The sequence below is a fragment of the Protobothrops mucrosquamatus genome, unplaced genomic scaffold, assembly GCF_001527695.2.
Source record: "Protobothrops mucrosquamatus isolate PMUCROS unplaced genomic scaffold, P.Mucros_1.0 scaffold1509, whole genome shotgun sequence".
Classification (NCBI taxonomy): Eukaryota; Metazoa; Chordata; class Lepidosauria; order Squamata; family Viperidae; genus Protobothrops; species Protobothrops mucrosquamatus.
The window spans coordinates 39,254-56,423 of NW_015387681.1; the positions used below are offsets into that span (position 1 = coordinate 39,254).

Genomic DNA, 17,170 nt, shown 5'->3' on the forward strand with positions numbered 1-17,170 from the left:
CACCCTCTGGAACGAGCTGCCCCCAGAGATCCGGGTGATCCCGGATCTCCCCTCCTTCCGCCGCGCCCTTAAGACCTGGTTATTTCAGCAGGCAGGACTGGCCTAGGGGTATTTTAAAGGGGTTTTAAATTAAAAATTTTTAGTAGAAGCGGCCAAATTTGAATAGTTATTTTTAATCTTTTTTAAATTTTGTATTGTACTGTACCATTGTTTTAAACTGGCTGTAAGCCGCCCTGAGTCCTCCGGGAGAAGGGCGGGGTATAAATTTAATCAAATCAAATCAAATCAAATCAAAATCAATCAAATCAAGTAACATCCCCAATGAAACATCCAGTACTGGATCTTGTTATAGGAGTAGACTAGTGTCAACTTAAGGAGAATCCAAATTGTTTGAAGAGATGTGGAAACTCAGTGGAAAAGACACCATTGGTTTGATTCACTAGAAGACCCTTGTATACATTCAGCGCTCCATAAGTCCTATACTTCTTTTTTAAAAAGTGGGGAAGGAATCTAGCAATTCAAAAGGAAGGAAATGTTCTAAAATACCAAAAGAATATAACAGTTGATGAAGGAATCAATGCAATCAATTTTGCATTGCTGAAAAGTAAGCATTCAATACACAAACCATTGAAAATGTTCTCCTGCCCTTTTTTGTAAGGAAATTTACTGTTCTATGTTGTGGAGGCAAGGGTTAATGTTGGCTCATGCGGACTATCCTGAGCCTGGGCTTTGTTCATCCAAGCCTTAAATCTTAAAGCTCCAGAGAGGGCTGCACAACTGCTATGCTCCAAGACCAGGGTATAAAAAGTTCCACATTAAAAATGCATGTCTTGGGCTTGCCACGGTCCTCAGCTATGGCCGAAAAGGAGCACTGGCGGGGAAGTATATGATGCCTCGCCTTCTCACTGGCAAATGGAGATATTCCTTAACAAACAGCAGCTGAGGAAAGGGCAAGGAAACCATGAAACAAATCAAAAGGGTTCAATTCCACCCCCTTTTGTTTCAGGAAGAAAACCTTTTCTAATTTGAAAAGCTTGTTCACAGGGAGTCTCCAGCAGTTGAGACAGCTGGCTACACTCAGTGATATTACATTTGCTTCGATGGGAGGAAGGGGGGGGGGAAGAATGTGTGTACATGTATGTTTGTGTATGTATATGTACACACATGAGAGCACATCAACAGGAACATTATGGAACAAGTCATGTTCTTATGACACTATTCTTTCCATTCCCATTTTCAGTTTCAGATAAGGACCAAACATTTATGCTTAATAATATTGTCATTTTGTGACTGAAGTCATCAAGTTGCATAGTAAGCAGCATCTATAGATGCAGAACATATTTAAAAGTGGTGCTACTGAATAAAATTTAATTGCCACTACAATTACCCCTCTATTTATCTGTATACATGTACAGAGAAACACAGATACCCTGAAATAAAATGTGTACACAGACGTGCAGACACTTTGCAAGAGTGACCAAGCAACAGCAGAAAATATTTGTGAAAGAGGGCACAACACAGATCCCGAGGAAGGAAGAGTGGAGATATACTCAGTGCTCACATAATTATTAGCTTATTAGTGCTGTATGCAAAATAGGGGAATTTGGGCATGATTTGTGGAGAGCTTGTGGTTTAGGTGACCAGCTCATCGTAAAATTATAAATCTTCAGGTGAAACGCTGTAAAAACAAAACTAAATGCATTTCATAAAAATTGGCATTTTAAACTTTTTAAAAAAGAAACATTACCACAGGGTTTCAGAAATTGAAGCCAAGTGAACATATGTGCACAGAGGGGTGGAAAAAATGAGAAACATCTGAAAAAAGGAGAATCTGACAGTTAAAAGGGAAAATGTAAAATCTGCTCTCAAGCACACAACAAAATGGAATTCCCCAGAATGGGGGATAACTCTACAGATCCCTTTCTGACTGTATGACCCCCAGTGTTCCCAGGTTCCTGGCAACATTTCTGTTATAACCAGAAAACATATATGTAAGTCATTTTAGTTCTGATAAATCATAAATCTAAACTGATGAGGTACTGAGATTTGAAACAACACTAACTCTCCCCTACAAAGTATTTTTTTCTGATCACTATAATTTCTGACTGTCCCTGGATTAGATCTGTGAATTATTTTTTAATATTTAGTTATGGAACTCATTTAGGTGTTAACATCATTTCTACAAATAGCTTGTTGAGCCAGTTCACTCAGATAAGCTATGTAAAATAGATTTAATCTCTACAGCTCAAATTGTAGATGTGATAAGTCACAATCTTATTGGTGGATTAGCTTACAACCTATTTCCTCTTATCATATTCATAAAGTCCTCCTTCTTTGTGCTTTTCTTCAGGTGCTGCTGTAACATGGGTTTGCTATGATGTGTGAACCCTGCAACTAACTTGTCTCTGAATCAGAATTGAAAACCTAGGTTCTCCTGTTCTGGACTGCAGAAACCTGAAGCCCTTCCAGATGTTTAAACGATGGATAGGTCCTAACATTTTAGGCAAGCTAGAGGAAACAGTTATTAACCTCAATATTGTACTGGAGTATTCTAAACACAGTGTTATCTTGATACACAACTGCTTTGAAACTCATCTGACGCATTTTAATGCAAAAAAATTTGTCTCAGTACTCATGATTTGTTTGGTACTCAACCTGCAAGCTACAACTTTTCAATGTTGGTTGCTGGATGACTAATACATCATTCCTTATGGGAAAAATCTGTTTGGTACTTGTCATTTTTGGTACTCGGTATGATGAGTACTGAGGTACCACTGTAAAAGCACTACAAGAAAGAGAATTTATTTCATACAAAATTCATGAAAAAGATTCACGGTTAAGATAAGTGTTCCAAATATTGAGCTGTCTTCTCTAGAATGAGTGCAGATAGGGAGACTGAACGGTTTACGCAAATGCTGATCATCCTTAATCTGCAGGGTTTGTAACTGAATGGCAGCCATTCAGAAAACTTTGAACTGAAAATTTTAGCCATTAATTGAAAAGGTTGCTGATCCCTGATCCGTGATGTTTTGCTTGGAAAACAGATCATGCATCCCTGCCCTCGCTGATGCATATTGTCTAATCTGACCAAGTAAAATGTTGCAAAGTCTGAGCCAAAGAATAGTTTTTCTTGATTACTTCTTGAGATGCCAAGCTTAAACCTAGATTCTTCTGCCTGTAAATTTCATTGTCACTTGATCAGCTCTGCCCCTTCTCTGCTCATAGTCTGTAAATCAAATCAGCCATATCTCTCCCTCTCCGGTCCACCCTTCCCATCAATTTGGTGCCAACTCTCCTTCTCACTCTCGGTTCCTCTAAGCCAGTGGTTTCTCAACTTTGGCCCTTTGGCTACTTGAAAATATGTAGTCTTCAACTCCCAGAATTCCCCAATCAGCATTTTGAAAGTTGAAGTCCACACATCTTCAACTGGCCACGGTTGGGAAACATTGCTCTACAGTCACCCTTTCTGCTAACTCTCTCTCTCCTGCTCAGCTTGCCTCTAATATGGAAACATGCAGCTCCACATCATCCAATTTTTTAACTCAGAAACAGCCGCAATTTGAAAACCTTGAAATTTTCTTACACAACTATTTTGGCAAGCCCCTCCATGTTCCAACAAACATTAAACTATGCTTGCCATTTGTCTCAGGAATCCTGCATTAATAAACATGAAGAGGACCACTTTTTTTTTTTACCTCCCACACTCAGTGACAGAAGAAAACAAAGACCAGCTGTAGTCATCAATGGACCCTTGTTCTGCACATAAAGCCCTAATTACATTTTATTTCAAGCCTACACATGGAAAACTTTACTAATGGTGTCTTGTCGATTTCAGCTTCTGAGAACCCAGCTGACATGCTAGAAAGCCATTTTTATTTTGGCCATTAACACCTTCATTTCAAGAGATGGAAGGAAGGGTTGCAAGGTTTTGTTTGCAGGTATTTATAATAACAACAAAATAACTAAGAATTAACCATCACCATAAAGAGCAGAAGGACATATTTTCTATTAAGTAGTTAATACTGCATATTTAGGCCATAAATCGATTTACTGAATAAGAGATAAAAAATATGTTCAACATAATTGGGGATTAAAAAGGTCAAAGGCCTAGCCCTAGCACAACAGTGAAAATCTTAATTGCTAGCATATATCAACAAAGATACCAAAAATATTATTACTGGTTGGTTGCACAGTCAGCCAGATGTTTAGACTGGATTGGGCATTTTTATCCAGCTATGGAGTCCTTCCCAAGGACCTGAGATAGGCAGATATTGTTGTCTGAGGGTGTTAAAAGTATTGTCATATGATATAAGTCAGTGATGGCGAATCTTTTAGAGATCGGGTGCCCAAAAACCACCACCCTGCTCCCGCCCTGCCTGCTCCGCCCCCACCCACCCACCTGCAGGGTCACGCACTGCCTCCATGGCCTGCTGCTGCAGATTGCCAGGCAGCCCTGTAGCACCATGGCAGCCATGCCCTCTGCCCACACCCTGCAGTATCATCTGCACGCTATGGGGTGCGAGGGCGGAGTCTTGTCCCTGTTGCCCGGGGGCGACTCTCCTCCAGGGGGGCTGCTGGTGAGGAGGGGACCGTGGGGGGAGGCAGGGCTGGGGCAACGGCGTGCGTGCCCACAGAGAGGGCTCCGAGTGCTGCCTCTGGCACCCGTGCCATAGGTTCGCCACCATTGATATAAGTTATTCCAAGTAAAGCTGCCTTTTGCAATTGACCAATTGTGATTTTATCAATGCCAATGGTGCTCCAGTTGTTTTGGGATTGCACCCAAGGAGCCTATTACTACTGGTGCTATCTTTGCTTTCTTTTGCCAGTCATTCTATTTGTATTTTGTTATCTTCTCCAGTTCTTTCTCTTCTGCTTCTCCTGGTATTGCCACATCCACTATCCAGACATTTTTTTGCCTTTCTTATTAACAATTGTTAAGGCTGGGGTATTATTGTGACAGGTGCCTGTCTGTTTCAATTCTAATGTTCCAGAGCTATTTAGCTTCTTCATTATTATTATTGTTCTTTGAAGTTATCATCTATTATTTTTATGACTTGCTACTAAGTTACATGGACAATGAAAACTTGTCCCAGCCCTCACACAACCTGAAAATTAAAACAGGGAGAGAGTGTAAGCTAATGCCATCATATGTGCTTGAAACAGCATTCCCCAGCCTGGTAGTGCTTTAGAACTGTTGTGATTATACCTTTCTGAATTCCCAACCAAAGTTTATGCTGGGTGAGAACTCATGGAGCTACAATCTACAGAGCATCAGACAATGAGAAATTGACTTAGCCTTATGTTTTTTTTACATATACATTTATATATAAAAACATACACACACGGAACCGTTTTTGACCCAAGAGCTGCTTGGGATCAGGGACCATAGTACTACAAGTGGGTGAATGAGCCCAGAATGTAAAAATTAAATATGGCTTAATATTGCTTATTAATTATTCACACAGAGCAACATTAAAATTACTAGTCAGCAGCTTAGGGTTCTTGGAACCATATCCAAGTTTTGGGGGCTGTAAATTGTGCACCCCAAATGTTCTAAAGTGCCATATAATTGCACATAGTTGCACACAACATCATTATTTTCATTTTAAAAAATTGTCTCCCCAACAGCAGAGTTCAGAATTTTCATTCTGCTTTGTACTCTAGGGTGCTCGCAAAACTGAGATAATGCATCTTGAAATGTCCCTATAAAAAAATAAATCCTCAAAATCCTGGCAGTTTTCCATCTGAATAGTAAAACAACAGTTTAAGAAAACAGCCCAGCCCCTTGCCATTGTATCTTCTCTACTTTTTAATTTTTTTGGTTTAAATCTCAAATCTCAAAATGGAGGATGGGTTGACCTGAAACTGTTCTGGATACCAATCCCAAAACTGGAACTGATCCTATAAAGAACATTTTAAAGAAGTGGAGTGGGGGTAAAGTTACTCTCAGCTTCTCATAAAGAAGGGATAAAGTCACTATCAGCTTCTTATTCCTGCAGCTGACAAAGGGCCAAAGTACAATTTCTCATTTGCAAAATTTCCAAGAATACTTTCCAAATACTTATATACTGCAAAGGATTCTTAGAAGAGTTTAACATAGGCCTGGTGTCATTGCCCTGCCTGGGCTCATAGAAATTAGGCATTTTGCTGCTGCAGCTGTCCTGTTGGGAGGATAGCTGCTTCTTTTGTTCCTCTCGTTGAAGAACCTGTCTGCTCAATTTCTGACAAAAAAAACTGAAAGGGAACAACATCTTTCAAACACTGACGTTTCTAATACACTCTCCCATTATGCAAGTCCACCCCGAAACACAATTTTACCTCAGATTCATTATGCACTCAAGAACTAAAACCACAATCAATTTTTCTTTTATTGAAGGCTGGCAGATGGAGAGACACAGTGGCTACAAATGGTGCAAACCTCCAGATGTGCCAGAGAATAGGCCTCATCACTCACTCTCTCATACATAGCCAATGATTTGAGTCGTCATCCAGCACATTGGGAAAGGCTGCTCTCAACAAGCAAATCAGCAAGCAAATATAGAGCCACACTGAATTGCTTTCCTGGGGGAATTGTTAACTCAAAGATCAGGGTAAAATGAAATGGGGCCAGGAAATGGCCCAACTGGGTTAGCTGTTTTGGCTGCCACCTGTTTTACAGAAACTGTAAAGGTTCTCTGAGTGGTTCCCACTTTTTCTCTACTATAGCATAACTTATGTCATCACACAGCTTCCAATTCAAGAGAGGTTCGGGGGGGGGGAAACATTTCAGTGGCCTTATCCATGTTTCTTCTCAGACAATCAATCAGGAGAAGGTTGCGCATAGATCACTTTTTCTCAACCCTGGCAATTTTAAAATATGTGGACTTTAACTCCCAGAATTGGAAGAGCTGAGGTTTGGGGCTGTGATGAACCAAGCCTGGAATGGCTTTGATTGGGATGGGTCCTTGGCAAATGACAAGTGAGATTTGGTTAATGACAGCAATGGAGAGTGCCAGGATTGCTGTTGCTAAACAATGCAATCACATAAAATCATGCTGTATGACTACATCATTTAGTGACAGAAATTCCGGGTCCGATTACTATTGTAACTCAAGGACTATCTGTATTTACCCTTGCCCTCAGAGATAGCAGAAGGTTAACACAAGTCATATGTGCTGAAGAAGAGTTGAAAGATCTTACTTTGCTGTCATTTCCTCATCGTATTTTGTCTTCAGGTCAAATAATTCTGTCTGTGTTTTTTCCAAGGCTGAAGGATGGAAAAGAAAAAAGAAATGGTTGTTTTTTTTAAAAAAAGTAACAGCAGCAACTCAATTACTATTGAGCTATGAACTGTTCTCTTTCTGAAAAATCATCTTACATTAAGCCTTCTCCCTGACCAAACAAAATCACATTGCAGAAAAACAATGCTTAAAAGCATTTTTGAATTCTTTTCTTTAGAAAATACACACAGACACACAAAGAATTCAAAGCCAACCACCATTCTTTTTCACGAATGGTGAAAGTTTCTAGATCTTTTTTCTGCTTCATCTAGTGAAACTGTATGCCATTTACAGATGGGTTCTTGTGACTTAAACCCCTTGTTCACAGTTATCTAGGGACCTATTTCAACTTCGAGTGGGAAGGTAATGGGGACAGAAGCGCAGCTCTGGTAATGAGCATAAGGTGATAAGCTAGAGAGAAGCTCTGATAGAAAGAGATGAGCAGGAGAAAAGGCATTCATTTCTTTTGTGAATGAAAAATCAGTCTACTGCATCTAGTCAGGGCAAAGTCAGAGAACTTCTCCACCTCACTCCAAGCTTCTCTGTGATCCTGAGATGAGACAGATACTGTTATAAAGCATTTCTCTCCATCTGAAGCCATTAATGGCTCCAAGGATCCCAAGTGCTTACTTACCTAAGACCACAACTTTTGGCTGTCAGTCCTGACCACCATTACATTACTAAGAAATTTATATTTGCTGCTACTGAATGGACATTCACACATATTTTTGCTGATGTGGGAATAATTTCCTTAAATTCTTTCCATATATAGGATGCAACACACACACACACATACACAATGCTGTAACATCCATATTTGGCCCCAAAAGCATCCACAGATCAGCATAAAGATTTCAGTTGGGAATGCAGAAAAGAGAATGACTCCCACTCTGCAAAAAGATAGGTCAAGTTGTTTCAATGACATTTAAGGCCTAGACATTTGAACCACTTTAGTTCCATCAAATCAGTAGTTGGCATCAGCTGCTTAAAAAGTTTGGCTGTTCATATGGAGTGGCTAGAAATGTTGATGAGCATCCCTGCTAAAGTCTACAGCAGTGTCTTCTCAAGCTTGGCAACTTGAAGATGAGCAGACTTCAATTCCCAGAATTCCCCAGCCAGTATGCTGGGGAATGGTTCTTAATAGTTCTTAAGTCACGCCTAAAAGATAAGCAATGTGCTGTGGATCCAAATGCTCTCATCCCCAATTCTCCTTCCTCATTTGAATTCTTTTTAGATTTTAATAGGAATGATTGTAGAATATGATTTTTAGCTCATTTTTAATGAACACTGATCGACCAGCTTCTATACCAGTTTCAAAATGTATTAGTATTACAGATGCTCCAGGCTGAAAAGTTGAAGCAACCCTTGCATGGATGAACTTCCAAGCCTACCCACTCCCTTATTTTTCTCCATCATTATCAGTCATAGAAGGTGGAGACCAGCCAACCTGTTTGTAATGTCTGCAGTTTGTGTTCAGCTTCCTCCAGCTTTGAGGCTGTTGATATCTGCGTCTCTTGCAACATTCTGCAAACAGAGAATTACATTAGCACCAAGAAACTGAAAACGTGATCAATTCTTGTAGGATACATTAGTGTGTGTGTGTGTTTGGAATAAATAATAAACACAGTTTCACACATGGAGGTACACCAAAGGAGTCCTCCTACTGGGTGAACATGAATCCCTTAGTTAGAAGAAGATAACCTTTGGATGGAACTTACGAATTAGGAGTGCATTATGTGACACAATTTTTGGCTTTCTGATAACAAGCTATCTTCTCTGAGTACATCTACAATGTTCTCTTGGAGCAGTGCTGAGCTTTTGGGTTGAATAGATGCAGTCTAGGAAAATAGGCCATGGCCTTTTAGCCCATATAGTCATCACTGCTTCACTGATGCCATCAGGAAAGCCTACACCCGCATATTTTCTCACAGCTTCTGCAAGAGGCTCTCATGGTAAATCTTTGTGGAAAAGGTTAACCAAAGAGACAAAAAGTCCATAGAAATGGCCCATGGGCAATAGAGGAAGTGCACAACTCTCCCAGAGCACCTCTTTAAAATTTTAATTTTTAATAAGGCAGAAGGGGAAAACAGCAACTTTGATGTACTTATATTAAGTTGTATTTCATTAATTGTCTTCAACCAAAAGTTTAACTAAATAATGTTCAGTTTTTGTCCCCATTCTGCCCACTTCTTTGTTCTGGTATTGGGCATTCAGCCTTCAGCATGCCAGTCAGTGCAATGAGCCCGGCATCTGAAAAAGTTTCACTGATGTATACTGGAGAGTTCTTCTCTTTTTAAAACTGGGTTGCTCTGAACAATCAAAAGTAGAGCCAGTTCAGAGTCATTGTTCGCACTTTAGCTCAAGCTTTCAAAATGTTCCACCAGATTTACTGCGTAGAAATTCCACATCATTTGGCATTTATTATGAGGCCATCTCAATGTGCCACCCACCTCTCACGGGAGTTCAACATGAAGCCCTAATGGCCAAGTAATTAAGTGGGAGAGGCTGGTTGCCTGGATAGGGAAAGAGGCCATCACATAAAAGCCACAATGGTTCAGCCTACTTGTAGCTCAGGGTAACAGAGTTAATTTTGCAAACATTTATGCCGTGATACTGAGCTACAGCCAGCTGATTTACAAATTTTAAAACCAAAGATCCTGGATCCTCACTCAGGACATGAAGATCAAACAGGGACGGGGACAGATTTAGAACATATTTCCAGAAAATTATATTTCCCAACATATTCAAATTTAATTTTTAGAAATGTGCTAATTTACCAAACTTTTCAAATGTAATATAATTGTTTGCTGGTTGATTATTTACTTATGTATTAGACATGGGTTGCCTGATTCCATCACAACTCTGGCCTTTCGCTGCCTTGTCAAATTTTCTGTTTTATTAATATTTAGGGGAGTTTCTATAAAATGCTCAGAATATTCCTAAAGACGTCAAATATGCTACATATAGTAATTGTAATTGTCACATTAACACAATAATACTAGTTGGAGATATACATACTGATTTCACACTCTATTTGAGATGCTAAAGTCAGAGTCAGACTTTAAAAAAGGGATAGGGGGAAACGAGTAGAAAGGACCAGAGTGGGTGGGTGTATTTTAATCCATTGCCAGCTGGTGCCAAGCCAGCCAAGCAACAACTGCTGTTATTTGTATGCACACGTATGTTAACCTACCTTTCTTTTTCAGCAAAGTCATTTTGCAACTTTTGTTCTTTTTCAAGAGCAATGTTCTCTGCTTGATTCTTCAGGGTCTGCTCATATTCCCGAATTTTCTCTTTAAGTGCTTTTATTGTCACCTCTTTTTTTGTGGGGAGGGGGAGGAGGAGAGGGAGAAAAAAAACAAGCCAACAAGAGAAAGAAAATGAGTAACAAGCCACCACACCTGGTTGTGCAGTACAATTCTTCCTGCCTTGCAGTACAACGGCAAGAGCAGCAGCAGCAGCAGCAGTAGCAGCAGCAGCAGCATGACTTAAAACTTTAGCTCTTCAACCCTGACACAAAATCAATGGCTATGAGTCCCTTTGGAGATTTTTATTCCCTAAATGCTAAATTGAACTTTAAATGTTTGAGGTTTGAGCAGGATCAATGGACTTTGTCAGGAAGCATAGCACACGCTTTTCTAATGTGAGTGCACAGAAAAATGAAACGGCAGAGATACCGTGTAATATTATCAATGACTGTATAAATGGGACTGGATTTTCAGTCGTAAGCCGCTACCGTTGTAAGCTGAGGCACCCACACGACCAGATTCTGTTTTATGACATTTTTTGGTGGTGGTGAAGTGAATCACTGTGGTCATTAAGTGAATGCCACAGTCCTGTGAGCCTATTCTTCCAAATGGGTGTTATTTGTCAGAATGGGTATAAGAATGGTTGATAGGTCCCCCCCCCCCCGGTGCCCTTTCTTTTTTAGGGGAAAATCCACCAGACAGCAGAGCAGACTTTCTTGTTCCAGGGCATCCATTATATTATTCCCTTTCCTCTGCCTAGCTTTTATCAGCAACTGGAAGAATTCTTTTACTTGGACAGGCAGTTACAAATCTACACTGTTCAAACTATTGCTTTTTTCAGCTGAACAAGTTGCTAATTATTATGTGTGATGGAGAGGGTGTGAAATGTTAAAACACAAACACACATAAATTATTGGGAAGGGGTTACTCCCATTATCTCTGATGTTATAAAGCTGCATTCCTTGTGAAAAAAATGAATTAAGGTAATGCTTTGAAGTAGACTCGCTATTCTTGATATCTGATCACAGATCTAAATGTTTAAAATTGTTACTCAACTTTGCAATTGAAAACTCTCAAGCCTCATAATGACCAGAATTGGACACTTTTCAGGCAACCCCAGGCCTACTGAGAGAATGTTTTTTCCCCAGAATGTGTTCTCTTCTCATTGCTGGTTCAGGGTATGGCTTACTGCAAAGGCACATATACTGTACATATGTGCTCATCAGTTCCCCTTCAGCCCCCTCCTCCAACAAAACCTGGAGCAATTTGGGGAGATGAGTGCTTACTCCACGAGATAATGGCCTTTCCATGTACAGCAGACACCTTCAACAGTTTGCCCATCCACTTAAATAAGTAACCTACATTACTTCACTATCTGCATTCTGCCCTAGGGATAAACAAACTGTAACTACAGTGAAGGTTGCAAGAAGTAGCATCACAAGATTATTCTGGAGAGAAAATGGTGCATCACTTAGCTTTTGTTGTGAACAACACATATTTTGTACTGAAGGAAGTTGCTGGAATCATAAGGTACAAATTAATGCACCGAGTTTGTCTTAATATTGGCTTCCAGAATGTTAAAAAAAGCACCTATATTTTTTTTAAAAAAACAACAACAATTTAATTCTGACTATGAAACAGATTTAAATTGAGGTCATACTTTGAATCTAAACTAAAAGGGGCCTAAAGCATTACCAAGCGGGAATCTCAACTTCACCCAAAAATTAAGCCTGCCCCTACTTTCCTCCCCTCTGACAAACTCCTTTTGCTTCTTGGTCAAGGATCCTTGATCCTTGCTTCTTGGTCATGATCCTTGAGAATTTTGAGTTTTAGTTGTTCTTCATTAAATATTAACTTAGTTAAAACTGGTTAATCGTTAGAACATTTAAGAGCAATATGCTCTTGAAGTGGAGGAAAGCTTTTGGGCTTGCACATAATCTTCCCTGATGCACATCTCAGCTTACCTTGATTCTTCACTTCCGTAAATTCTTTGTTGTATTCCTCAAGGGTTTCCCTAAGTTTCTGGTTCTCAGTTTCAATATCGTGCATGCGCTGGACTTTCAATTGGAGCTGCTGCCCCAGATCTAGAGCTGAAACAGGATCTAAGGGAGAGAAATGCAAAGTTGGAGTTGATTTTCTTTTCCACGAAAGCCAGCTTACTGGTGAAGCTGCACTTGTTAAAAGCCAACAGTAAGTGCTTTGGCAAACATGAGGCCAGGTACACACACACAGAAATGCACACAAATGAAAACATAATTATGTGCATATGTTGTCAGACCAGATTCCCTTCAGCAAAGCCAATCCTTTGAGATATAGTTGCAAATCTTCTATACGTTTTAACAAAAACAGAACAGCACAAACTCTTCCAAAACTGGTAATAATGCACTAAGAACTTGAAATGTTACACTTTCGTAACTGGCTGTGTAGTTCTGTGGAACAGAAGCAGACAAATGGTTGCCCTTCAAACCTCAACTGGCATGCCTTCAACATCAGGGATTCTGGGAGCTGCAATTCAATAATGCCTGGAGGACCACAGATACCTCAGTCCAATCTTATTATGTGGTACCTGAACTTATTTTGTCTTCTTTTTGTCTTTTGGAAGCTGATAGTTGAAGTTGCCTGCCGTTCCTCAACATTCGTACTACTCCCAAGCTTCTCTAAGGAATGTTTCAGAGTAGAAACATTTAAGCTCTACAGTGAGAAAGCTGATTTTCAGAGCCTAACAGCTATTTCCAAAATAGCTCTACCTATTTTGGTATTTTTGTACATTTTGTATGAGACTGAGGCTCTACCTCAACTTCATACAGCCTGCTCCCTTTACATAGAAAGCATGCAGGAAAAAGAAGCAGAACATTCCAATCCTAATTTACCCATATGAAAACTTAATGAAGCTTACTAATCAGAAATTAGAGATTTGTTTTGGGGAATCTTTTCCAATCTAGGCCGCTACCTGAAAAATGACCTATACAACTTATGAGTTCTCTAATGCTAATGGCAGCTGGTGATAATTTGCCACAGATCAGCTTTCCCTAAATTATACTCTAATATGTAGCCATCCCAGACAAAATAGGCAGTGATCAGAATTCTGGTAGAGGGAAACTTACTGGAAACATGAATGGTTGTGAGAAGCCCTTGGGAAACAAGATTTAATATGAGAATACAGTGAGATAGATACAAATTGGCCTCTATTATTTTCCATGCATGGACTGCTGCAAGGCATGCAGCCATCTGTACATGGTGGAGATCTGCAGTGATTACTCTGACCCTCAGTAGCAGTACAGGTAGTCCTTGACTTATTGAGCCCCAAATTTCTGTTGCTAAGTAACACAGTTATTAAGTAAGTTTTGCCCCATTTTTACAACCTTCCCCACCACAGTTATTAAATGAATCACTGCAACTGTTAAGTTAGTAGCACGGCTGTTAGTGAATCTGGCTTCTCCATTGACTTTGCTTTGTCAGAAGGCTGCAAAAGGTGATCACGAGAACCCAGGACACTGCAACCGTCATAAATACACGCCAGCTGCCAAGCATCTGAATTTTGATTGCATGACCATGGGGATGTTGCAACAGTCATAAGCATGAAACGCGGTGATAAGTCGCTTTTTTCCAGTGCCACTGTAACTTCGAACAGTCATTAAACAAATGGTTGTAAGTCGAGGTACATCCAAACAGTCTAACGTATGAAGGAACCTAAAGGGGTTCCACGATGCACCTGCCACATAAAGCTACAGAACATTTAACAGAGATGCTGAGTTGGTTATGAAATTGCCAATCAAAGCAGGAAAATCCTGGTATCCAAGGAGGTCTCATAAAACAGACCTGCGTACATTGCTGCAGTGGGCGCCAGCATCACTTGTGAAATGGCTATGAAGATTTAGTCTCCCACCAAGGAATTTTAAACACACTGATCTTGGTGGATCAACAACAGTACATATTAGGGAGCTCACTTAATTTGCAGCTGCCACAATCATTAATTTTACAGACCACCCTCAGTTGCTGGAAACACATAATAAGCCCATTGTACCTCTCTTAACACAGTAAATGCAAGCCTGGGCACTTTGTAACATGTCAGTCCAGTGCCAGAGTTTACAGAAGAACAGCACTGGGTTATGTTGAGGAGAGAAAGGCAGGGTGTGCTGCATTGTGTTACTTTGCTCACGAAGAGCTTCCTACATTATTGCCTCCATCATGCAAGGTCAAAAAAAAAAAAGCAGATCTGCTTATTGTTTGTCCTCATAGCACATGCATAGTTTATAACTACACTGCTTTCTCATTTGTGGCTTTTAGGCTAGGCTTGCAGTCTTCCACCTCCCCTCTTCATTATTAGCACCATTAAAATATTAATCTTACATTAGATTTAATTTTTTAAGATACAGTTTAACTCAAATTAGGGAGGCAGAGACCCTAAATTAAGACTTTCCATACAATATATACTCTAGAGAGTATATGGTTGGTTAAAATAGATCAGCTTGTGTCAAGCTAATGCAAGACCCAAATCAGAAACATCTGGAATAAGACAGAGAAGGGTCTCTAAAAGAATGCAAATGACCAGCTGTCTGCAAGCAATATAAACCCTTCCACTCCCCACCATCCAGTCCAAGCTAAAGAAGCTTCTTGGATGAGAAGCGAAACATCTTCAAAGAAAAAAGAAGAAAGTCCAGTTGCCTCCAGGGCACTCTTGGGACAGGGAAGGATGTTTTCCAAACCTATTATCCAAGTTAGAGGCATGAATGCTCTAAGAAGTACAGATAAGGAGAGTTTGGTGATATTCAGGGTAAAGACAGAATCCTAATATTAAACAACCAGAATATTGAACAAAGGTTTACTCTACTCATGTGAGCTTAGAATCAGCGCAATTGGACAGATGGAGTCAGAGGTATGCAAATGTTGATCTCTTTCATGTCTTAAATCTTTCCTATGTCTGTTCAGCAGTATCCCAACGTGTAACAGCACTGAAAAAAGTGACTTATGACAGTTTTTCACACTTATGACCGTTGCAGCATCCCCACGGTCACATGATCAAAATTCAGCTCCTTAGCTACTGACTCATATTTATGACGGTTGTAGTGTCCTGGGTCATGTGACATTTTGTGACATTCTGATAACCAAAGTCAATGGGGAAGCCAGATTTACTTAAGAACCATGTTACTCAATTAACAACTGTAGTGATTCAGTTTTTGAGCTTAACACCTCAAAAATCAAGATCATGGTCGTCAGCAAACAACCCATTAATTTACCACCAATAAATTCAGAAGGAATACCACTAGAAAAAGTCGAAAGGATCACGCACCTCGGTTCCAATTTACATGAAAGCTGGGACATGCCCGTTGAAGTAAAGACAAGGATAGAAAAAGCTTGAACAGCATTCTTCAAAATGAAAAAGATCTTCTGCAGTCACGACATAAGCCTAAGACTGAAAATCAGGCTTGTCAGATGCTATATTTTTTCTATCCTGCTCTATGGAGTAGAGCAGGGCTTTTCAACCAGTGGTACGGGTACCACCTGTGGTACATTGGCACCTGGCAGGTGGTACGCGACCATCTTAGAAAAGTGGTAGCGGGGGAGGGGAATGAGCTTAACCAGTGGCAGCACTGCACAAGCCTGAGAGATGGCTGGAGCTGCAGGGCTGTCACGGCTCAGCGGAAGCGCCAGGATCAGCGCTTCTTCGGGGCTGTCAGGGCTCAGTGGAAGCATGAGGACCAGCGCCAGGCTCCAGCTGGAGCTCGGCGCTGATCCTGGTGCTTCCGCTGAGCCCAGAAGAAGCGCCGATCAGCTGGAATGTTGCAGCATCTCCACGATCTTGTGATTTACATTCAGATGCTTGGCAATTGATTCATATTTATGACGGTCACAGTGTCCCAGGGTCATGTGAAGTGATCAAAACCTGCTGCAACCACCCAGCAGACAGGGGGAATAAAAACCAAACAACCCCCCACGCCACCCCCACTGCCAATTCTCAACAGAAATGCTCACAACAATGAAAACCTCGGATAGGAGGAAGAGTGCCACCGGGTGGGCAGGCAGGTGTCTTGCTCGGCTGTGGCTTGGGGGGGGGGACTTTTTTCAGTGCCATTGTAACTTTGAACAGTCACTAAGCGAACTGTTGTAAGTCGAGGACTAGCTGTACTTCATCACTTTTTTCCTTTTTTTATCATCAAGTTTTTGACACCTTGCTAGGTGACTGGTGGTACTCGGATATTGCCATATCCTAAAAGTGGTACAATGGGTGAAAAGGTTGAAAAGCCCTGGATTAGAGAGTTGGTCTCTGACAGAAGGCCACCTGAAGAGACTAGAAGCATTTGAAATGTGGATTTACAGGCGGCTGTTACGTATAAGCTGGGTTGACAAGATCAGAAATGAGGAGGTGATAAGCCGCCTGGGAAAGCCAAGGGAAATCATCAAAACAATTAAAAAATGAAAATTAGAATATTTTGGACATGTGATGCGACACCCAGAAAAATACAGCATACTCCATTTAATCCTCCAGGGAAAGATTGAAGGCAAACGAGGTCCAGGCAGAAGAAGAACATCGTGGCTTCAAAATCTAAGGGACTGGTTTGGACAAAACTCAGCAGCACTTTTTCGTGCGGCTGCTGATAAAAACAGGATCGCCAACATGATCGCCAACGTCCGATAACGGATATGGCACAAGAAGAAGAAGAA

General features: G+C 40.6%; 1 protein-coding gene across 1 annotated transcript in view; it reads right to left on the reverse strand.

Moving 5' to 3' along the window:
* The window catches only part of LOC107293122 (protein CASP), a gene marked incomplete at its 3' end in the record, with an annotated part of 250,943 nt that overhangs the window by 30,810 nt on the left and 202,963 nt on the right, over window positions 1-17,170 (reverse strand). The window contains exons 5-8 of the mRNA XM_015822256.1: window positions 12,472-12,609; window positions 10,453-10,576; window positions 8,707-8,783; window positions 7,180-7,246 (exon numbers count right to left, since the gene is read on the reverse strand). Of these exons, the coding sequence (XP_015677742.1) occupies window positions 7,180-7,246; window positions 8,707-8,783; window positions 10,453-10,576; window positions 12,472-12,609 (406 nt within the window). The remainder of the gene's footprint in view (window positions 1-7,179; window positions 7,247-8,706; window positions 8,784-10,452; window positions 10,577-12,471; window positions 12,610-17,170) is intronic.